Here is a 22,874-nt window from a genome sequence, read left to right on the forward strand (position 1 = left end):
CTTTTCAATCAAGTTCACCAACTCTTGAATTGTTCCACGACATTAGAACCTTTTCAATCAAGTTCACCAACTCTTGAATTGTTCCACGACATTAGAACCTTTTCAATCAAGTTCACCAAGTCTTGAATTGTTCCACGACATTAGAACCTTTTCAATCAAGTTCACCAAGTCTTGAATTGTTCCACGACATTAGAACCTTTTCAATCAAGTTCACCAAGTCTTGAATTGTTCCACGACATTAGAACCTTTTCAATCAAGTTCACCAAGTCTTGAATTGTTCCACGACATTAGAACCTTTTCAATCAAGTTCACCAAGTCTTGAATTGTTCCACGACATTAGAACCTTTTCAATCAAGTTCACCAAGTCTTGAATTGTTCCACGACATTAGAACCTTTTCAATCAAGTTCACCAAGTCTTGAATTGTTCCACGACATTAGAACCTTTTCAATCAAGTTCACCAAGTCTTGAATTGTTCCACGACATTAGAACCTTTTCAATCAAGTTCACCAAGTCTTGAATTGTTCCACGACATTAGAACCTTTTCAATCAAGTTCACCAAGTCTTGAATTGTGGAACCGGCTCTGAAAGGAGACCCTGATCCAGCAGTTTGGGGTTTCTGAATGTCGGTCTGTCGTTAAGGGAAACGTTACAGCGGCGTGGCCGCGGGAAAATGACACGAGGGCTCGTCACTACCGCACGGTACAGAATAAGCTAATAAAAGCAGGGTTACTGTGGACCTGCATGGGACCTGGCAAACATGAGGGTGGAACACAGTCCTCTGAGAAGGGGGACGCCCGGAAACGATACCGAGAGGCAGCAAGATGCCGCATCTAGTCTGCCGGAAAGCCAGAAGAAGAAAACAGGAACTTCCGTCGCTCCGCACGTGTAGCACTCCGGAAGGTTTTTGGCAGCGCACCGGTCGGATTGTGGTTTCCGGTGTGACTTTTTCGTCTCGTGTGTCTCGACGTGTTTTTTGATGCTGAATCAATAATCGATTAATAATCACGTCATCGCCGCCTGACGTCACTCTCCTGCTGAACCGTGAATTGAAATAAAGTTTGAATGTGCGGCGGAGTTTCTCTTTGATCTCGCGACCTTCAGCGGCTCAGGTGTCGTCAGCAGGTGAGGGGGGCACGTGCTCCGGCTGCCCGGCAGGTGTGTGTGCAGGTGGCCTGCGAGTCCAGAACATTTAGGGAGGAACGTCTGAACAAAACTGAGGAAATCGGAAAGGTGAAGCTAATGCTAACTAGCGGAACCGCCTGCGCCAGACTCCAGCCATTAAACAGCCGTTTGTGGCGGGTCGGCGCTGCGCGTCCAGAACCAAAGGGTTCACTAGAAAACTCAGAACCTTCTTGATAAAGGTTAAAGAGATTAAGTTTGAGAGGATTTTAATGTGTCTGGTGGCTGAGCAGAACTCTGTGTTCAGGCAGAAGGTGTGACTGTGAATGAGAACGTGAATATTAAAGTGTGTCAGTTTTGAAGGGAGTTTGGTGCGGGAGCTGACGTGTGCTGTTTGCTCCTCAGAGTCTGGATCATGGCAGTCCAGGTGACCGAGTCCGACCAGATCAAACAGGTGGGACATGTTCATCGTTTATTCAGACATACTAAACACACCGGAAGTCATCATGTTTCTCTGGTTTGAAAACGGGCCAATCAGATCGTTAAACTCTAACCTGCACCAACGAAGAAGCTGTGATCCACCAGCGTGACACCGACTGAGCGTGAAGTGATTTTAAATGATCACGATCTTCAGATTTCTACTAAACAGAAACTCTTTTAATGAGCGTTAGTGTTTCTAGAAGTGAAGCGTGCAGGAGGCCTTCGGGACTCGAACGCGTGAAGGTCGTATCCCTTTGTGTCTCAGACCAGGGAAGACAGACCACCTCACCAGGTGACCCGCCTCACACCAGCGGCGTCCTGTGAACACGTGAGGGACCTGCGGGCGCAGGAAGTCCTGATGCTTCACTCAGGATGTCCCGCCCTCACAGCAGCGTCACGCCGTGACCTCAGACGTGTCGTTCACTACAGGCAGTACAGCACAAAGTTAGACCCGGTCTGGCGGGACCTCCATGTGAAGCGGGGCCGCTGCAGTCGTCTCCCAGGACACTTCCTGTCCTTAGATATTAGATTCAACGCCGACCGCCGCTCGTCGCTGTCAGACGCGCGTCACGGTTTCGTCTTCAGCGATCAAACCAGCAAAGTAAACCCAGCAGACGGGGCGGTCAGACCGGACTCAGCCGGCCTGCCGTCTCCGCCGGCTTGATGTGGATCACATGCGGGAAGTGATTCAGGTGACCCCCGTTAGAGCCTCAAACCTGGACCCGAGCCGGACCAGCTTTGTTTTCAGTGGTTCTGTTGTTCATTGAGCATTTTGTTTGTTAAATTCAGCCTCTCTAATCAACACTCGACTCCACGGCAGCAAAGAGCGGAGCCGGGGCCCCCCGTGGCCCCCGTGGCCCCCCGGGGCCCTAATGCTGCGTTCCAGGCAACTCTGAACTGGGAAATTTCCAACTAGAAAAACTCTCCTGGAACGCCGCCTGAAGTCGGATTTCCTACTTGTGAACTCGGAGTTCACGAGGAGCGGCTGAATGATGTCACAAAACAATGGCGGCGCCCGTGGAAGCCCACGCTGTAAAGCATCAAGTAAAAGGCAACAAAAAGTATATTTGCATGTATCTAAATTAAAATAATAAACGGTCATGTAGTAAAACCAAAGTCTTCTTCCCTGCACAAAAGTTATTGTTTAAAATGCCAAAACATCAGGAAGTGTGAGCACTGACTGACTTGAGCGTCACCGACTGACGTGGCGAGACGGGTCCACAGGTAACTTGTGACGTGGAGGCTGTTCGTGTCAGTTGTCCTTTGAAGTAACACCTAAAGCTCTGCTGAGGGCGCAGCTGTGTGCACACTTTGTGACGGTCAGCCATGGTTTTCGTTCACTTTCGGCGTCACGCACCATCAAGCACGTGGAACGCTTTAACGCCGCGCTTCCTGTTGGTGTGTGCTGAAGCTGCTGTTCTGTGTTTCAGTTTAAGGAGTTTCTGGGGACGTACAACAAGGTGACGGAGAACTGCTTCATGGACTGCGTCAGAGACTTCACGAGCCGGGACGTGAAGCCGGAGGAGGTAAGCAAACGCTTCCTGTTCAACAGCTCTGAGACCCGTCAGTAAAAAGAGTCCCCTGGACCCACAATCTGAGCGGCCCCACCGTTGGTTCCTCTTTAGCTCGGTCCGAACGTGACGCCGTGATTGGCTGTCGGGGAGGAATGATGATGCAGAGAGGTTTCGCTTAATGAGCTGATGTCCTGTGATGTCACATCTTCTCTTGGCTGTCTGACCAATCCCCCGCCGGTTCTGGCTCAGCGGTCTCTGTTTACGTCCCGTCTGTAACGATCGGTTCTTCTGTTTCAGTCCAGCTGCTCCGAGTCGTGTCTGCAGAAGTACCTGAAGATGACCCAGCGGATCTCCATGCGGTTCCAGGAGTACCACATCCAGCAGAACGAGGCTCTGGCTGCTAAAGCCGGACTGCTGGGGCAGCCTCGCTGAACCGGTCCGGTCCAGCGGCACCGTGTCGGGCGAATAAAGACTGAAGCTGCTGGCGTTTCGTTTCCCCTGAGCTGGGAGATCTAGTTTTGTGTGTTACTTTGTGATGAAATCTTTTTATTATTAAACTCCATGAACCCGTTTTCTTTGTTCCTCCTTTCTAAAAATAACTTATCACAAAGTTTAAAGTGCAGCAGAAGTTCAGTCACCAGCCGGCGTCTTCATTATAAATAGTGGACTCAGCCGCCTTTATTAGGGACGCCGAAGCTAACGGTGACAAGTTCAAACATTTAACTGTTCATCTGGAGCTGCTCGCTCAGGAGACGTCTGAAACACCGAACTGTGAAACCGGTTCGTTACTGGCGTTAAAGGTCGACTTCATGTCTGTATGTTAAACATGGTGCTAGCTTAGCATGAGGCCTGGAAGCAGCTAGCCTGACTCTGAAGCTGATCAACAAGTTTCATCTGTTTCAAACTCAACTTTTATGGAGTATTTCGTGACCGAACAGTTAATTCCCGAGTCTCCACGGTTTCCTTTGGCCGTTTCCGGCCCTTATGCTAAGCTAACTAGCTGCTACATGTAGCTTCCTATTTAGCATACAGACATAAGTCTGAACACGAGTCTCAGGATTTCACTGAATGTTGGACTGTTGACTTTACAGGATGGGGAGCACCTGAACGCACCGTGGCGGGGGGGGGGGGACAGGACTCAGGGAAACATATTTAAAAACTTTATTAGAAACAGAGAGCTGTTTATTGTCCACACAGTTCCAACATGGCTTCTGTTCTCAGGAAGTGTGTTTCTGTATTTACAGTCGTCGCTCTCTAACCGCCGCTAGCAAAACACCACATAGAAAAACAACAAGCGAGGAGTTCATAATACAACGGTACAAACATGTCCTCTTAAAAATATTATAAATCATTCTTTACAGGCGTGTAAAATGTAGTTTTCAAATACATGGTGTGGTTTTATTCTTTTCTTTACTCAGAACGTTTATGTACAAAACAAGGAAATGTTCAGGAGCCGAAAACCAGCCGTCTGTCGCAGCCGCACAGAGAGGAAACCACAGAAGAAGAGTCAGGGAGGTCCTCCAGGAGGGAGGCCGGTACTGAACACATGGAAGATCAAATCAGCCAGAGAAGAAGAAACCAGTCAGAAACTGAGAAGCTGAACGTCAGACTTCATGAATCAAAATTCACTTCAAGTCGATTTCAAACTTGCTTCTGAAGATAAAAAGGCGACTCAGTAAATCTCATCTTTAAGAGTCGTTCATCAGATTAAACTGCTGCACCAAACACAAGCTAATAAATCAGATATTAGGTATAAGTTTATTTTCTAATAAGGTAAAATGTCCATTTCAACAACTGAAGCTTCTAATTTAAGTCAAACAGACTTAATGAAATCATAATTTACTTTTCGCTAATTTATTTAATCAAACTGATTAATTTCTTAATGAAAATATTGAGATTGATAAATAAATAAAAATATCATACTGTCGACAAGTAAATGTTAGAATTTTGACATATTTAACATAAAGGCTTAAAATCATGAGATTTACTGGGAAATATTTTTACACTCATAATTTTAAAGTTTTTATTTTCATCTCTGGCACTAATGATCTTCCATACAGGCCCACGCACACACACACACACACACACACACACACACACTAAAACGTCCTCTGTGTTCGCCAACTGAATAAATAAACTTCATTTTAATTATTTTACACAAAAACAAAGATTTCATCCTCTCTCCCGCTGTGACATCAGAAACATTTTGGAATTGTTTTTGTTTGTTTTTACCAAAATAAAAGCTCTGACTCCATATAAAAAGGCCACAAACTCTCACAGCAGGAAGTCCCAAATTTTTTTTTTATCTTTTCTGTTTTCTTGAAAAATTTTGAATGAACGAAGAAGAAAACAAACTTGCATAATGAGCTGTGCTGCTTCAGGAACCCGTCTCTGTTCCACCCGACAGGAAATGACCTCTGACCATCAAAATAACCCGTCACTCTGTAATCAGCAGACGCAGGAAAGGAAGTAAGACTGTGGCGGCTGAACAGACGGCTGATTTATCGGTCCAGTTTGTCTCCTCAAACAGGAAGTCACTTCATAGGTGAGGGGGCGGGGCTAAGCTCAGGTGGTAGTGCCCCCAACTCCCATCAGCCACTGCTTCAGTCGAGTTTCTCAGTCCTGGGGGGGGAGTTTGTTTTGTGTTTTCCCATCATGCCCTCAGGGCTGACTGAGGGGGCGGAGTCTGTGTCAAGACGGGGTGGGGCCGAGCAGAAGGAGGTGATGATGCAGGGGCCTGCGGGGCGTGTCATCACCTGCACTCCACAGCGACGGTATTCTGAGCGGGCGAGGCCGAGGACGGACTCATACCTGTGTCCGAGGAGCCCGACGAGGTGGACGCCGTCGTGTTGGACACTGAGGGACACAGAGACACAATCAGTCAACATGTTTACAGACAAACACGTCAAACGCCATCGACAACACGTTAAAACTGCAGTTTAACTCTGTAACTACGTCTGAGTGTACCCACCCCGTCCCCGCCCCCGTCCCCGCCCACCCCGTCCCCGTCCCCGCCTAAATGTACTTTGTCATGAATGTTTGAGTTAAAGTCACCAAAGCAGCCAAATCAAAAAGTTTCCATTTTGAACAGAACTAATGCCGTCATGTTCGCTCCGATATTCTGCATGAGTTCCCAGCATGCACGGCGTCTCCTACCTTCTCTCTCCTTCTTTTTTAGTCTCTTCCTGCGTCTGTCGATGGACGCCACCTCCGACTTCAGGGTCATGTAGTACTTCCTGATCTCCTGCAGCTTCTCCTGCAGGAAGGAGATCCTCTCTGTGCTCGACATGCTGTCCAGCTCACCTGAGGGGGGAGGGGCAGAGGCGGGTTATTACTCATCACAGGTAACAGGACACCTGTCTCTGAGCCACAGACAGGAAGTTAACGTGAAGCTGCTCACCGAGCTGGAAGGTCCACTTGTACGTCCTCTGAGGGGACAAGTGGTGTTTGTCTTTACTGTGAGAGGACGGAGACGGCAGGCCGGGACAGCGAGGCTTCTGGGACGTCAGGCGGGACTGGTCCTCACTGTCACTGCTGTGGCCTGGGGAGGGGGGGGCGTTGAAAAGGTGCATTGTGAAGTATTTAAAAAGGAAATGGATTTATCACAAAGGTGCGAAGTTCTACGATGCGATTATAAAACGAACTGATCCAGATGTATTTTTCTCACCGTTTGACTACTTGCTGCTTTTAAAGTATTTAACAACAATCCAAAGTAGTAGGTAGTAATGAAATGCAGATATTTAATGTTACTTCATGTAAATGTAGCCAACATTGTGTAGCAGTATTACAGCGTTATTACAGCGTCTCGTCTGGTGTAGCGACAGTTTGTGTCCTGTGATCTTGTTGAGCACCGTGGCTCCTCAGAAACAGCATTTGGTTCTTTGTGTTCTCAATATGTGGATGAATGACAACAAAAGCCAAAAAGCTAGTTGGAAAACGACAGACTTAAATTATTGGACATGCTGCGACCTGCACTGCACATTTACAGCCAGACTGAAGCGTAGCGCTCGTCTTTTCCTCCGCTGCTTTCGCCAACTGCCGCCTGTCACGTAGCTTTGAAGAAGGTGGAGAGGACGCCGGCCGAGCGATGCCGTGCTGCACCGTGTGCGGGTTAAAATCATTAACTTTAGCTGCACATTGATTTTACTCATGTGAAAGTTCAGTCATTCAGCCCCATTTCCACCTTTTTCATTCCATCAACATAATGTTGTCAATTAACCTGTAGAGATAATCGATTATTGACATTTGTGAAGTGATTGAAAATCATCCAAGTCATCTAATGTTATTGGTTGTTGGTAAACCTGCCGCCACCAGGGGGAGCCACTGACGCTGGTGCAACAGGACACAGGAGCAAACTGTGACCGTGTGAATCAAAGTTTTTGTTCTGTAACTGTAAGAAATCGAGTTGTTAATATGCCTGTTGACTCCGCCCATCACCTGTGTGACCCGTCAGTGACCTCATCATCGCGCACACAGTCAGCTCACCTGCTCCGTTCTTCTCCACCTTCCCAGGTGTGTGTGTTCGTTTCTGGTTGCGTTTCTGTTTCTTGGCGGTCGGGCTCGAGTTGCAGTCCATCCCCCTCTTCTGGCCTGAGGAGTCAAAGGTCACACAGGTTACTCACTGATCTCCGCTGAACGCCGTTTAAAGGGGCAACACGTTGTTTATCAGAACATTTATTCATTTAGCCGACGCTCTAGCACGCCTCCGGTCTTACCTCGGTCCTTGGTCTCCTGCAGGGACAGCAGGGAGGTGGAGGAGGTGCTGCCATCAAACCCGGGGCTGGAGTCTCCCTCGTGCTCCCCCCTCGCTGCCCCTCCCTCCTCCTCGGCAGCGCTCCTGGCTGGGTGGAGCGCCTCGGAGCAAGGGGCGGAGCTGGGAGCGGCGGCCGTCAGGAAGGGCCTGACCTGAGGCTGGGGTAGGTGGGGGGAGGCACGGAGGAGGTTAGGCGGGGCTGGCTGCGACTCGCTCATCATCAGGAGGAGGTGTTCTGGGGCGTGGCTGGTCTTCTCCTTCTCATCCGGGTCGTCCAGGTCCACCTCGTGACAGACCAGCGCCTCAGGTCCAATCTGGGGCTCCAGCTCCTCAGCGGGGGCGGGGCCCAGGGCCTCCGCAGCGGGGGGAGGCGCCCCGGCATGCACACCTAGCTCCTTCGTGGCACCGCCTGTCAGACGCTGCTCTGACACCTCCCTCGGCGTCTCTTCCGCTGGGCGGGGCCACTCCTCTGCCTTCATCACTCCCTCACTACTCCTCTCTGACTCCCCCCTGCTGGGAGGGGAGGGGATTGGTTTAACGATCTTAGGCAGGGCAGCGGTGGTTTTGGGGGAGGCGGCCTCCTCCTGCCTCCTGTCGGGGCGGAGCTTCTTCTCTGCTGCTTGCTGCTCGGCTGCCTTGCGTTTCAAAGGTCTCCTCCCCTCAGGTACGCCCTCCTCCACCTCCTCCTCCTCCTCGGTGGCGGAGTCCGTGTCAGAATCAGCGGTGGAAGACTCAGGGGGGAGGCGCTGGGTGGGAAGACAGTGGAGGACCACCATCGGCTCGTCCTGTCTCTTCAGGACGCTGCGAGGAGGAGACGATAGCGGCACCATCTGGGAGGGGCTGGCACTGGGGGCGGGGCTGGGGATTGTGGGAGGAGTTTCAGAGCCTGTCTCCCTGAGGTTGGTCCTGCGACCTTTGACCCTAGGGGGAGACAGAGGAGTGGACCTGCTATCCTCCTCTGCAGGAGCAGGTTGAGGGAAGGACACCTGCGGCGGCTTCTCAGGAGACATCTTTTGTTTGTCTGCGGCGCCGGGAGACATTTTGTTCAGCTCGTCAGGTGCGGGAGAGTTCCTGCCGGGGGCCACTTCCTGCCCGGGGGACACCTTGGGGGCCACTTCCTGCCCGGGGGACGCCTTGGGGGCCACTTCCTGCCCGGGGGACACCTTGGGGGCCACTTCCTGCCCGGGGGACGCCTTGGGGGCCACTTCCTGCTCAGGAGACGCCTTGGTTTTCTCGTGGACAGAAGCCATCTTCCTGACTCCCTCTTGAACCGGAGACATTTTGTTCTTGTCGTCCAGGTCGACAGGTAACATGGCAGCTTCTAGCACAGACTCCTCCCCCGGCTCTGCCTCCTGCTTTTCTTCTTGGCTCAAGAGTTTGTCGGGTTTCTCCTGAGGCATGCTGGGACACGGCGGTGCAGTAGCGTCAGGCAGCTGATCTGCTGTTGCCGCTGCCACTGCCGCCGCCGCCGCCGCCGCCGTGGTGTCAGCGCTGTCATTAGCGGTCGTTGTGACATTAGTAACCTCACTCATCTCCTCCTCCTCCAGCTCCTCTTCTTCCTCCTGGCAGGTTGAAGCTTCAGTCCTCCCTCGCCACGGAGACGGCTTTTTGTCCGGAAGGTCTTCTGATTCGCTGTCTTCTGATGTGTTCTCAGACTCCTCTGCAGGGAGACAGTGGATTGGTTAGTTACACATCACTTAATGGGTCAAAGACAGGAAACAGGAAGTGGAGCCGTCCTCACCGTTGGACGCTCTGTCAGAGTCGTACATGCCCGACGTTCTCCTGGTTCTCCTGCGAGGAGTGTCTGCAGGGAGGACGACACGTTAGACCACACACAGCTCAGCATTGTGTAAAAGAACAGAAATTAATTCCTCATGATCAGTTCGTCTTTTCAGGTGAAATCAATACCGAGCGGCGGGTTCTATGAGTCTGAGCATGCTCAGTGTCTTACTGTCTCCGTTGGCCATGTTGGATGGCGTCTCTGTCCTGCTGCTCTTGCCGTTGGACCGTCCCTCGCTGCTGGGTGTTTTAGAGACGCTGCGTCCTGCTGGACCAGTGGGTGTGGTCCTGATCTGGGGACGGCCGCGCTTCGCTCCTGTAGGCTTTATTGCCATCAACGGCGTCTTCTCATCATCTTTATCTCGCTCCCTCTCTGGCTCCTCCTTCTCTTTGTTCTGTTGAGGAGACAAAGACGGTGAGGACACAGCAGCCATGTTGTTTCTGTGATGTTAACAGGCAGATACAGAATCTCTCAGAGGTGAGTTCACCCCTCACATTTCTGAAAGTATCTGATTCTGTCTTTTCATGTTTAAACACTGAAGAAATTACCCTTTGTAAAGTAGTGAGCGTGCAGCGTAAAGTCGTGAGCGTGCAGCTTGTATAAACAGCGTAAAGTAGTGAGCGTGCAGCGTAAAGTAGTGAGCGTGCAGCTTGTAAAACAGCGTAAAGTAGTGAGCGTGCAGCGTAAAGTAGTGAGCGTGCAGCGTAAAGTAGTGAGCGTGCAGCGTAAAGTAGTGAGCGTGCAGCGTAAAGTAGTGAGCGTGCAGCGTAAAGTAGTGAGCGTGCAGCGTAAAGTAGTGAGCGTGCAGCTTGTATAAACAGCGTAAAGTAGTGAGCGTGCAGCGTAAAGTAGTGAGCGTGCAGCGTAAAGTAGTGAGCGTGCAGCTTGTAAAACAGCGTAAAGTAGTGAGCGTGCAGCTTGTATAACAGCGTAAAGTAGTGAGCGTGCAGCTTGTATAACAGCGTAAAGTAGAGAGCGTGCAGCTTGTATAACAGCGTAAAGTAGAGAGCGTGCAGTGTAAAGTAGTGAGTGTGCAGCTTGTATAACAGTGTAAATTTGCTGTCCCCTCAAAATAACACATCACACAGCCGTTAATGTTTAAACCGCTGGCAACTAAAGTGAGGACACCCCTAAGAGAAAATGTCCAAATTGGGCAGTATTCCAACATGATAACGCCCCCAAACACACCTCCATGCCGACTGCTGCCTCGCTAAAGAAGCTGAGAGTAAAGGTGATCGACGGGCCGAGCACGTCTCCAGACCTGAACCCTACTGAGCATCTGTGGGGCTCCATTTTCACTTAGGGGTGTCCTCAATTTAGTTGCCAGCGGTTTAAACATTAACGGCTGTGTGATGTGTTATTTTGAGAGGACAGCAGATTTACACTGTTATACAAACAGTTTTCACATTTCCCCCCCCAAAAAAACGATTTATCGATTATCAAACTAGATCTACTTTCTTTCAGTCGTGTGATATTTGCAGCTCTAAACTCTCGTACAGACACCAACAATGCATCTCTGTGGAGCATCACTGTGACTTTCAGCGGGTCACATGACCACACCGAGCTCACCTTCACCTTCTTCCTCTGTCTCTTCTTTGTTCCTTTCTCCGCCGGCCAGATGATCCGGTCGGCCTTCACCCACTCATCGTACCTGTGGATCAGACTGCGTCAGGACAGACTCCGCCTCCAGCACTTCAGAAATCTTCAACGGGCATCAGAGACTCACCTGACGTTCCAGCCGTAGTAGTGAACCAGGTAGAACTGCTCGCCGTTGTCCACGTCGGTCTTCTTGATGTGAGCCTCGTAGATCTTCTGAGTCTTTCCTTTGCCGTACTTCACCCTGACCTTCGTCCCTGCCAGAGAGTCCTCGTCCTCCTCACCCTCACTCCTGAGACACAGATTAATTACTGCCCTGAGTCCAGTCTGGAAGCCTCTCATAAGATAAGATGTTCCTTAACTGATGGTGATAAAGAATTTTACAAACAAATCATATGAATTTTAGAGAACTACCCACAGCATGTCGTTAAAGCTGCTCCGCCTGCACACTAAATGCTTCTTATAATCCAACACCTCGATTTAAAAGGCGAGACGAAACCCTAACAGTATTTAAGAAATCTCCACAGCGGAGTTATCTGAACATTTTGAGCATTAAACTGTTAATTTCCTGCATTCTGGTGAATCTTTCTGCACCAACTTATGGTTGAAATGTTTATTTATAGAAACACTAAATTCAAACTAACTCAGAGCAGCTCTCAGATCAGTTCCTCCTGTAGATCAACTTCTTTAATGTCTGCTGAGTCACGATTCAGCCTTTGCGTCTTTGTTTGGGGAAGTGACCTCTTTACATGTGACTGTGGCTCCTTTTCACTTCCGTCAGAAAGAATTCATTTTAAAGAAACTCCAGGACTTTAACAGCTCCTGTGTTTCAGCAGCTTTTCTGCTCACGTTCAAAACTCTCTGCACGTCCAGAGGAAAGGAGATTATTACCATACTAATGTTTCAGTGAGAATATACTCTGCTGTGCATTACGTTATTGCTCCGCTGGTAGTTTCCCCTTCAGACCTGCTGGAAACCAACTTAAACATCTCTCACCACAGATCCACACGTTAGCTTCAGCAGCTCGGATAACGTGCAGCTCACAGTCCCAAACACTATTGAAATGTTTATAATGAAACTCAAACAGCTACGTTTGCACTCTGTCACAACCTGTCTGGACTCTGAGAGACGGCGTACGCAGCTGGGCGGCTCCGCGAGTCGACTTTATCAGTTAACGTTTGTTTTTCACTGCCAGAGGAAACTGATGCGCGGCCTGAGAGCGGGTGTAGAAGGTCAAATGCACGAGTCTCGCCAGCTTTTAACGTTAAATCTCGTCCTGTTTTAATCTCATGATTACATCTCGTCACACCGTTGATCAATACTAATACACAGTATGATGATGAAGAGGAAGTCGTATTTGTACGTAAAGCTGCACTAACTGTCTGCTCGTTCCAGCAGAACATAAACATGTGATAAGCTGCTAATTCAGACTTCACACGTTACTAAAGAAATGTAGATCAAAGCCGCTGCAGCAGTTTACTCAGTTACTTCAGATTTCTCAGTTTGGACGCAGGTATTTTAATCCTGTGTCAACGCAGTTAGTTTCAGTCTCACCTGTCTTCCCTCCTCCTCTCCATCTCCTCCTCATCTTCATCTTCATCATCCTCCTCCTCCTCGTCGTCCTCCTCCTCATCCTCAGAGCCTCTCTCGGAGTCGTCCATTCTTCTGTTGCTGCGTCTCCTCATCTCCCTCTGCTCCTCGAGGGTTTCTGCTCCTCCTCTCTTCTCTGGCCTGGAGGGCGACTCCCTCTCTGCCTTCCCCACACACCTCCTCCTACCCTGAAGACGCACAGGAGGAGAGAGAGGCTTTAGGAGATTGAACACGTTTTACAGATCAGCTCTTAACGCTTCCTCCTGCTGCCATGAACACATTTGTTGACCAGTAACGTCTGGGAGAGTTTGGGTTATCTATCAGCTGATCTGGGAAATACTTAAACAGCATGGACCTGCTGGAGGAGCGAGAGTTTCCACTCCTGTCAGGAGGAGCAACAGGAGTGACAGACGCCTCTTTAAAAGGTCGTCTGCTCGTCAGCTGAGCAGATTAAAGTTTCGGTTTTGGATCTGGTTCAGTGTCTCACCCTCGGGGACGACTGTCTCTCCTTCAGCTGCTCCTCCTCCTTCTCGCTCTCACTCTCTGACTCCACCTCCTCCATCTTCTCATCGACAGACTCCTCTTTCACTGGCGGCGCGGAGAACTCTTCGAGCTTCACCCCCGTGGTGGGAGGGCGGGGGTTGTTGTGATGGATGGTCCTGAAGGTGATGGAGGCGGAGCGGCAGTACTCCTCAAAACCGTACAGGTACCTGATAACACAAACACACACACACACACACACACACACACACACACACACACACGACAGTGTCAACAAACCAGGGCGCTGATGGGAAACCAGTCCACTGCCTCTCAAACCATAGACAGCATCTTACTGGACGAAGCCCCCCCCTGCTGGTTTGAAAGCAGAGCAGTGAAGCCAATTTTGGAACAACAAAATACTGCTACAGGGTTACTTCCTGTCGGCGCCAGCGTCTCCTGCGCACGATCACGCAGCGTGACCGTGGTGTGATGACGGGGAGCGACGTCAGAAACATCGTCCTGCTAGCTGCTCCAACAAGAAGTTTCATGGCTCAGTGCGTTTGTGTGACTAAATGTGTAAATGTCACGTATCATTTAGCTTTTATCCAAAGCGACTTACAAAGAATCTCCCGACACTCCGACAGGATCGTTCAGGATGAAGCGACGGCAGCCTCTCTGATCAGGAAAGTAACTCGTTAAACACACAGCCTGTACAAATCTATTACCCATGATCCATCAGGGGAGCTGCCGTCTCGTTAAGAGGAGCCGTACTTTGTACCCTGCCTACAGTCTCGACCGTCGGATTCCCAAAACAACAATAGCTCTTTTTTGTCTGCTGCAACTTAACAGCTCGACTTGCAATTTCAACCAATCACTGCAACTTTTCTGCACATGTGACCTCTCATCTCAGTTTCCTGTTAAACACTGTCCAACGTCAGCAAACTCCCTTCCTTGTTTAGAAGTCGCAGCACACGTGTGTGATACCAACGTCCGCAACGAAGGGCCGTGAAGACCAGGATCCAGATCGTTCTGCAGAACGAGCAGTATCGTGGTCGAACAGAAAGGAAATCGTCTTCTGACAAACACTTTGAGAGAGGACGTCAGAGAGACACGGAGACACGGGCCGCGGCATCCCGCTCAGCTGCAGGACAGAATCAGCTTAAAGAATCAGCTTAAATCTGCAGGCCCGCCGAGTCCTGGAGGGACCGTTTCATGATTCAACATTTCTGAAGTTACAAGTTAAAACAGCAAGAAAAGCTGCGGCAAAATCAGAAAGTTTAGGCTGCAACAGTCAGAAAAAGCAGCGAGATCCTGGAGGGGCCGACATTCTGCAGCAAACACTGATGCAGCTGCGCCGCACGCTGCACGAGGACGAGTCAAAGTCAAAGCACCATGACGCTTGCCGCGACCGCCAGGACCACAGACTTTCCACCCGCTGATATCTGGGGTGGAAAACACGGATCCCTTACATTTAAATCAGAATATGGATTAAAAAAAGAATGAAAATACTTCTCTGTATAAAATACATAAAGACCGGGTCCAGGTGCGGTTCTTACTTCTTGTAGGCCGTCTTGACGTTGTAGGACGCAGCAGAGTTTAGGACGGGGATCCCCAGATCCATGTAGACCTGCTTCCACACGGTCCCAGACTCGATCTACCACACACAGAAAGACACATCCAGGTCAGACAGCCAAGAGGAAGTGACGTCACAGATTATCGGCCCAAATGATTCTACAGACAGAATCTGGAGGTCGCCAGCTGGATCGCAGATTCCCCGATCAGAACCCTGCAGCAGCCAATCAGAGCGAGCGGAGCAGCGTGTTGTGCATCTATAAAACGTATGAACCTGCTGTTTCCCTCGTCTTCATCCACAGCCTGATTCTTTGGTTTCTGCAACCAGCTGACGAGCCATCGATCTACATGTAGAGATTTAGGTCTTAAAAATATATGATGTAAAATTTATATTTCACTTTGTATTTAAAAACATTTGAGTCTGCAGGATAAAAGTACTCCTAAAATAAAAGTATATCATAATGTGGTTATTATGTGAAAACCTCCAGACATTTCAAGTTTGTAAAAAGACTCATTTTGTTTTGGGTTCCGGGAGAACATCTGCTCGTCCTCCCTCATGCAGGTTAAATGGTTGAAGTCAGAGGGGCAGCTTCTATGAACCAATGTGGCGGCAATGAACAGCGTCAGACGGACGTCCTCACCTTGTGGCAGCCTCCCAGGTGGAAGACCAGCCTGAAGAGCTTGAAGAGGTTCAGGTCTTTATAACCCAGCACCGGAGGCTTGTTGATGGGCGTCCCTGGTGGAGCGACAGTAAAGACGTCTCATTAATATCAGATTACCAGAAACACAACCTGAACGTCCATCAGGTGTTCCAGGAAGACCTGAAACAGGGGCCTCAGGAGCCACCTCAGGCACCGCTTTGTGCACCTGTTTCTGACTCACCTCTGTCCTCCATGAACTTGTAGAGCTGCTGCAGGAAGTGGTCTCTCTCCTCCGGATCCAGCTCCTCCTCCGGCTGACAGACACACAGAGAGACAGACAGGTAAAGACCTGGACCCCGCGGCGTCACTCACACCTGCTGGACCCCGCAGCGTCACTCACACCTGGTCTCACAGCAGACGCTCACCTCCTCCCTTATGCGTTTCTTCTTTTTCTTCTCCTCTTCATCCTCCTCGTCCTCGTCGCTCTCCTTCTCCTCTTCATCGTCCTCATCATCACTGGAGGACGAGTCCAGGATCTGACTCATGTCCATCTTCCACAAATCAGGAACCTCCCTGTTCCTCAGGAAGACCTGGGCTGCTTCAAAACCTGGAGGAGAGAGGAGGAGAAGCAACAGGGTCATAAAAAGTTGCAAGAGAAAAAGATGAATGCAGAAGAAGAGTGAGCGCCGAGAGGTGCCCCGCTGCATTGTGGGGGTTGCAGTGCCTCACCTCTCCTGGACGAGACCTCAGACTTGGGGGCGCTGATGGAGCTGATGGGGTGGACGTGTCTCCTCGCCACCGTGTAGCTGCAGGGCGACAGGAAGCACGAGGGTGAGACACAGCTGATCGGCTTCTGATCAAAGATCAATAATAAGAAAAGAGGAAAACTCACAACTTGGAGTCGCTGAAAGATCTGACCAGACACTGATCCTTCTTCACCAGCAGCTCGTCGTTACAGCTGGGAGACACCACCTGCAGGAGGAACAGCTGAGCTCACTAGTCGATCAATACCTACCCACCAGCTTCAGTTGACAGGTCGGTCTAAACTACACCTGTTCAATCAAGATCCTACAGCGCATTTAGGGAAGAAACAGAAGCTGCGTTCCCACCAGAGGAACCAGGAAGTATAGTAGTATATACAGCGTGCGAAAACCCAGGTGTTTAACATTAAGCCGGGTCTCTGACATTGACAACGTTGTGTTGGATAGATTTGTGCAGCGGTGTTCATGAGGGAGAGACGCGATGCTGCAGCTCATCTGCAGCTCTTGTCGGCTGAAAAGCTTCCAAACTGTCGCCATTTTATTTTTGTGTTGTTTTCTCTGTGCTGGAGTTTTAAGAACTCTGATGTTCATTTATAAATATTCATGGATAGTGGTTACTGTGTACGGCGTGCAGGCCTACAGCCTACGTCAGCTGGGTAATTTGCCTAATACAAGCAGGAAGCTTCTGGTCTGATAGGAAGGTCTGTTAAACCTGCGTTCTCTCCGGCAGCCAGCAGGGGGCGACTCCACCGGCTGCAGAAAGAAAATGTTTCTGCTTCTGAGCTGATTTATTCCCTCAGTAAACACTTTCCTGATGAGTTTATGGTCTCAGTCGCTAGTTTCAAGTCTTCTTCAACACAGCATGATGTTCATTTAGTAAATTATGGTCCCATTTAGAGGAACAGAGACCAGGAAGCAGGGGAGGCTTCAGGGCAGGGCTACAAGCTGATTGACTAAACTAGCTAGCTCCACACACGGCCGTTAGCTCCACCGTCTCGTCCAAACATGGTCACGTCCGGTGCCGCCGGTTGCAAACAGTCAACATGGCGCCGCCCTATCGGCCAAACTCGAGGCTTCAAAACGGCGGTCCACAAACCAGCGGGTGACGTCACCATGACTACGCCCACTTCTCATATACAGTCTGCGGTATAATCAGGAAAATGTACTTAAAGTAGTCAAAGTAAAAGTAGTCAATGCAGAAAAACGTGCCCTGTGGCTGTAAAGCAGGATTTTACTGTTTCTCTCTTATATCGGACTGAAACCAACGGTTACTTTCATTCTGGATTAATCTGCTGATTGTTTGTTGTCCCGGTTACTCAGAGCGACTCCTTCACAGCGTTCGTTCTGTCCGTTTAAACACGTTAAAATAATCAAAAAAGAAAAACAGCAAATCTTCACTTCAAAAGGTTTTTACATACAAAAAGATTATTTGAAAGTTTCCAGTTAATTTTCTGTCCAACAGCTAAATGTACCAGCTGTTCTTGTATAAACTGTTGGAGTTTAATTTAGAACCAAACGTCAGATTTTATAAACTCTACGTGTGTAAAGTGACTGAAGCTGTCAGATAAATGTGTTGAAGTAAAATTATCTTCCTCTGAGATAGAGAAGAAGTAGAAAGTACCTCCAGTGTGTACTGCAGTACAGTACCTGAGTAAATGTAAGGTGCTGAGGAACAAACATACCAGAGCGAGGAACCAGCAGCAGGGCTCCTCGTCGCTCTCGATGCTGCACACTTTTCCCAGCAGCTCGTCGTTCAGCCTCCTCCTGTCCTCCTCCTCATCCTCGCTGGACGAAGACTCGTTCTCCTCGTCAGCCCTGAGAGACGGGGGGGGGGGGGGGGGGGGGGGGGGGGGGGGGGGGGGGGGGTCAGTATTACAGCCAACAGGAAGTGAATCAGCTGCAGCAGCGGCGCCTGGTCCTAATCAATAACAGTTTAAATAACCGGCACACTCACACAGCCTGGGACGAACGCCGCCCGCCACGGTTTGACTTCTTTCCGATGACCGGGGTGCCGAAATGTTCCGGGTTCGTCAGCGGCAGCTGGTCCAACGTCTGAGAGGCGGGGATTTGTTGATATATTTAAATATTAGACAGATGTTTTTACAGCTGAGAGGCTGGTGGAAGAACACGAGTCCCTTACCTCGCTCTCTGCAAAATGTCTCTCTCCCTTCAGACACAGGGACGTACGACGGAGAGTCTTCTCATCGCCGTCGTCAAACACTGCAACACACACACACACGCCAATCAGAGAGAGGGGGCGGGACTGACCGCTCAATCAGGACAGGTGGTTGGAATATGTTCTTGTTTGTAAACTGCAGGTGAAACAACACAAACAGCAGCAGCAGAAGAAGAAAGGCTGCTGATTGGCTGCCGTTAGCCACGCCAGCTCCTACAGCCCGTTTACAACCCGCACTACTTCCTGTCCCTGCGGCAGGCGGGTCACAGTTAATCTGGCAGGGGATTGGACAGTTGGATCTGGGAACAGCTTCCAACAGCCGGACGCGTTCAACTAACAGGCAGCTGAACGTCAGCTTCATCCTGTGACCTCTGACCCGGAGACAGAAACACGAGCATCCTCAGGGCGCCGGCGTTGCTGCGACTCCTGAGCCGTCTTAACAAATGAAACGTGACCGATCAGCGGGCCTGAGCAGAGACTCACCCACGGTGTAGAGGCTGGCGTCCGTCAGCTTCCCGATGACGGCCTCGCTGGATAAACCCTCGTTGGTCTTCACCTCCACAGTGGAGCCCACCTGAAGCGGAGACACAACAAAGATCCTTCGTCAACACGGCGAGTCCGTTTCAAGGAGACTCGCTCGCGGCATCAGCGCCACCTTACCCTCAGCGGCCCTTTGACCTGGTCGTCCTGCACCACCTGGGACGTACCTTCACCTTTCAGAGTCACCTGAGGACACAGAGACGCAGGATTAACTGGCTGACATGTGGACCAGGTTCTACAGAGGACACTGTTCACGTACAGGAAGCAGATCGTCTACTCGGCGGCTAAAGAAGAAAGTTCTGCTAGAGAAGAACGCAGAGCAGCGATGGTGAAGAACCACAGCAGGGATTTCTCTGCACAGAGCGACGGCGAGGTGGAACTGTTACTGCGAGGAACACGGGAGGACAGAGAGACCGTGGCGGCGGGACAACTCGTTCTACAGGCAGCTCAGATTTGAACTGGATCCAGCAGCCGTTACATCTGGAAGATCTCGTTCACTTGACCCTGCTCAGGTGGACTTCCTGTCTGCAGGTGAACCTCGTCCCCGCAGGTCTTACCTTGACCTTCACCAGGCGCTTCACAGTCTTGATCTTGGCCTCGCAGAAGGCTCCTCTGTATTTGGCACTGACATCCGTCCCCACTGTCAGGTAGGCAGGCTCGTCTGCTGCCTGAAACACACACACACACACACACACACATCAGGACGCACACACTCCCAGCATGCACTGCAGCACAGGAGCTGCGTGCCTGAACATTAGCAACACGCTGCCTCACCTGGACAGGTTCATGTCAGATTAAACTGACGGTCCATAAACACACAAAGGTCTGTGTGGAGACACTTCCTGTTGTGTTCTCGGACAGGATGTGACGTAAACACACCTGAGCGTGAGAGCGCCGCTCTACCCGTCTCTGTCAGCGTCACAGAAACTAAAAGGTCACGTGTGGGTAAACGTCGCTCAGGTGAAGCAGCGACCGAACGCGTTTCCCCCCTTTTATCGTTACGGTCGCTGGTGGACGACCTTTCCTGTCGTCCACCAGCGACGGCTTGTGATCCTCAGTTTCTGCTTCACATGATGTTTGAGACACCAGGTGACAATAATAATAAACAACAACAACTCTAATAGCAGCTCTTTATTCCTCATGTTGTCACCTGGTGATGAGTTCAGGGACAGAAAGACAAGTCCAGACTTTTCACTCACTGAATTAAAGTGTTTAAACTGACTTTTTATTTGACTCTTCGTGTGTCTGTTTTAATGACAGCAGGTCAGAGAGTGTAACTGATTATTATTAGAGATTAATCTGCAGATTATTTTCTAATAAATCGTGTCTATAAAGTTTACTGAAACTTTATGTTTACGAAAGCGCAACTGTTTGAAATGATCTGACTGATCCATGAAGTGATTAACAGCTGATCAAAACAGCTGGTTGTTTTTTTCTGCTGATCGATTAACAGATTAACAGATTGATCGTGTGTTATGATGAACTCTGGGGAAGACAGCGGATCGTTACTGGGACAAACTGGAGACGAGTCCTGTAACTGGACAGACCCGGTCCAGGACCACCAGAGTCCGGATCCAGGTTGTGTCGCAGGTCAAACACTCACCTTCATCTCTCCGGTTATTTGAGGGAGTCCAGCTCGAAAGATTCTGGATCACTGAAAGACACAAACAGGACTTGGGGTTAAAGTTGGCGACACCGCAGAGGACAGACGGAGTGTCACGCTGTCCCGACAGGTTGGACACTAATGCTAAGCTAACTAGCCACTCAGTTGTGTTAGCTCAGGCATTCTTTCCTGGCTCGGTGCAGCCCCCCTCCCTCCTCCTCCCTCCCGGATCAGCTCTAATATGTGGCACAAACAGATCCCACGAACTCCTCCAGCGCCGTTAACCGTTACCGGGACTGAACCTGGAGCCGCCGGGTTCAGCGGGCTGTCGGTGAAACGTCTGCGGGTCGGTGCGGGGCCACGGACCCGGAGAGGAGCGCTGGTTCCCGCTCCGCTCCTCTGAGTCACGTCGCCATCACAGCAGCTCGCCATGTCAGCTCCGCTAGCTCCTCGGCTAACTTCACGGCGCCTCCCCCCGCAGCTCCTGCTAGCGGCTAGCTGCCGGGGCAGAGCACCGGGCTCACGCGCAGCTGAGTCCCGACACGAATAAAGTCCAAAGTACGGTGTTTACCGCGGGGGACCGAGCGGGGTCCACTCTCCGGTGCTCGGCTACAGTTAGCTACTTGGCTAACTAGCGACTCAACTAGCTAGTTGTCGATCACACGGAGATTTAAACCGTCTGGAGGCAGCAGCGCAGCCTCAACGTTAGTCCCGGTTCCGTGAGTCCGACAAGTTTCTACCGAACCACCCGACACCGCGTGACACTCGACGGAACACAAACTGTTGTGATTTATTTATTTAATTCGAGCTGCAGCTCCACAAAGACGCAGAAGAAGCTTCACATTTCTTCACTGCGAAAACAAGCCGCTGCCATTCAATTCACCGCCAGCTACCACCGGAGCTGCTGCCGGCCTCCGCGGGACACCCCCCGGCTCTCCGCCCGCGGCCCGCCGGGGAAACTACCCGGTACCCGCGTTAGTTCGGTTCGGGACGGACGGTGAAGGGTTTTATACTCACATTCAGGACGCGGCCGCTTCCCCTCTCGCTCAGGTCGCAAAGCGATACACGAACAACAAGCTGTTGAGCCCCGAGCTCTGTTTCCCGGCACGCGATTGGCTGGTGGTTGCAACGTAGAAATCCGATTGGCCGAGCGATTCCTCGATTTTAATTGGACAATCCTCTTCTGGCGTCACTATTGGTCGATACGAACGCGGCGCCACGAGGGAAATGACGGCATCTGTTAGATTGATTGTCCAATCAGATGGCGAGTTAAAAAGATAAACCCGCCACTGGAGATCGCAATTGGCCTCGCGCGGTTTGTTCCCAGCAGCGGCGCGTCGCTATTGGCTGAGCGAGCTTCCTCGTCTGCGCCGACGCCGTGGGAAGCCCCTCCCCGATACGTGCTGGAAATCTGCGCACCAAACTCCATTCAAAAATCCTCAGTAAACAAAACCTTGTTTATCGACCAGGCTGAGTCAGTGGTAGAAAAACCCAACATGTTTTGAAAACCACGTTATATTTCCTCATAATACACAAGTTAATTTACACAAAATCTAAACAACTACACCGGTTAGCATGGTTTACAAACGCGAATGCTATTCGACCGAAAAACCGGAAAGGGAGGTCAAACACTGTTCAAAAGTTTCATTTGTGTTAATTTACGCGCTGCTTGTTGTATGACATGTGTGCCGAAATTAAGAGGAGCTACTGTGACTTCGTTAAATGTCCTCATCTTTGTTCAATCACCTCAGTAACTCGCCGATGATCGATGTAAACATCTAGTGGACACTTTTTTTAAATGTAGTTTGGGGATGCGGCTTCCATAGCAGACAACGTCACGTTATCAGGAACTGTGCTGAACCAGGCTCCACAACACACCGCTCCACTGGAGCTTTTACGACACAAACATCCAGTAAACGAGCTGAACTGAAGCCTGAACACGGAGGTCAGATGACAAATACATATTTTATGGAGAAACACGGGAACGAACGCGGGTTTTAGTGGAAGATAGTCGGTTGTGGCGCCGTTTGTAAAGAACAGCAGGGGGGCGGGCGCATCGGCGCTTTGACGCAACAGGAAGAGGGTGAAGGCAAAGCCATATATGTCATGTTCCTCTCTGGGAACGTGGAGGTTATTTCTAACAAACGCAGAGTGAGCACAGTGAAGGCCTCCTGTCAGGGTCCCTTCACACGGCTGCTGTCTGACCGTTGTCCTCATGGAGTTTCTGATCCGGATCCATGCTGTCCAACCTCTCAGTAAGATGAT

At 50.3% G+C, this 22,874-nt stretch overlaps 2 protein-coding genes and 1 non-coding gene across 10 annotated transcripts in view; 2 read left to right on the forward strand and 1 right to left on the reverse strand.

The window, feature by feature from the left end:
• The window catches only part of timm9 (translocase of inner mitochondrial membrane 9 homolog), a 7,933-nt gene extending 4,248 nt beyond the window's left edge, over window positions 1-3,685 (forward strand). For 2 of the 6 annotated variants that reach the window (XM_046062683.1, XM_046062684.1), the window contains exons 2-4: window positions 1,526-1,574; window positions 3,031-3,126; window positions 3,412-3,685. In XM_046062683.1, coding sequence (XP_045918639.1) covers window positions 1,536-1,574; window positions 3,031-3,126; window positions 3,412-3,546 — 270 coding nt within the window. In that variant the 5' untranslated portion in view covers window positions 1,526-1,535 and the 3' untranslated portion in view covers window positions 3,547-3,685. Of the gene's footprint in view, window positions 1-872; window positions 1,232-1,525; window positions 1,575-3,030; window positions 3,127-3,411 lie in introns of those variants that run through there. The other 4 variants (XM_046062679.1, XM_046062682.1, XM_046062680.1 and 1 more) reach the window with 4 other exon arrangements.
• On the forward strand, window positions 3,262-3,341 carry LOC123979679. Its single transcript, XR_006827289.1, has one exon. It is a non-coding gene; the product is annotated as a small nucleolar RNA SNORD53/SNORD92 (small nucleolar RNA).
• Window positions 3,686-4,261: 576 nt separating the features above from the next.
• arid4a (AT rich interactive domain 4A (RBP1-like)) lies at window positions 4,262-21,815 on the reverse strand. Of its 3 annotated transcripts, none has more exons than XM_046062494.1 (25): window positions 21,627-21,815; window positions 20,610-20,660; window positions 19,564-19,674; window positions 19,127-19,192; window positions 18,950-19,040; window positions 18,431-18,510; window positions 18,245-18,342; window positions 17,973-18,105; window positions 16,422-16,501; window positions 16,259-16,335; window positions 15,955-16,136; window positions 15,771-15,843; window positions 15,530-15,624; window positions 14,873-14,970; window positions 13,321-13,543; window positions 12,798-13,021; window positions 11,374-11,535; window positions 11,223-11,298; window positions 9,819-10,041; window positions 9,609-9,671; window positions 7,830-9,527; window positions 7,600-7,704; window positions 6,515-6,655; window positions 6,271-6,417; window positions 4,262-5,970 (listed from the first exon to the last, which is right to left on the reverse strand). In XM_046062494.1, exons 2-25 carry the CDS (start codon window positions 20,613-20,615, stop codon window positions 5,867-5,869), a joined length of 4,356 nt encoding a protein of 1,451 aa, XP_045918450.1. In that variant the 5' UTR covers window positions 20,616-20,660; window positions 21,627-21,815; the 3' UTR covers window positions 4,262-5,866. The 3 variants fall into 3 exon arrangements, with proteins under 3 accessions (XP_045918450.1, XP_045918448.1, XP_045918449.1); XM_046062492.1 differs by having other exon boundaries at window positions 11,217-11,298; window positions 21,627-21,813; XM_046062493.1 differs by lacking the exon at window positions 21,627-21,815 and adding an exon at window positions 20,901-21,565 and having other exon boundaries at window positions 11,217-11,298.
• Between the last annotated feature and the right edge of the window lie 1,059 nt (window positions 21,816-22,874).

Source organism: Micropterus dolomieu, linkage group LG11 (assembly GCF_021292245.1).
Source record: "Micropterus dolomieu isolate WLL.071019.BEF.003 ecotype Adirondacks linkage group LG11, ASM2129224v1, whole genome shotgun sequence".
NCBI lineage: Eukaryota > Metazoa > Chordata > Actinopteri > Centrarchiformes > Centrarchidae > Micropterus > Micropterus dolomieu.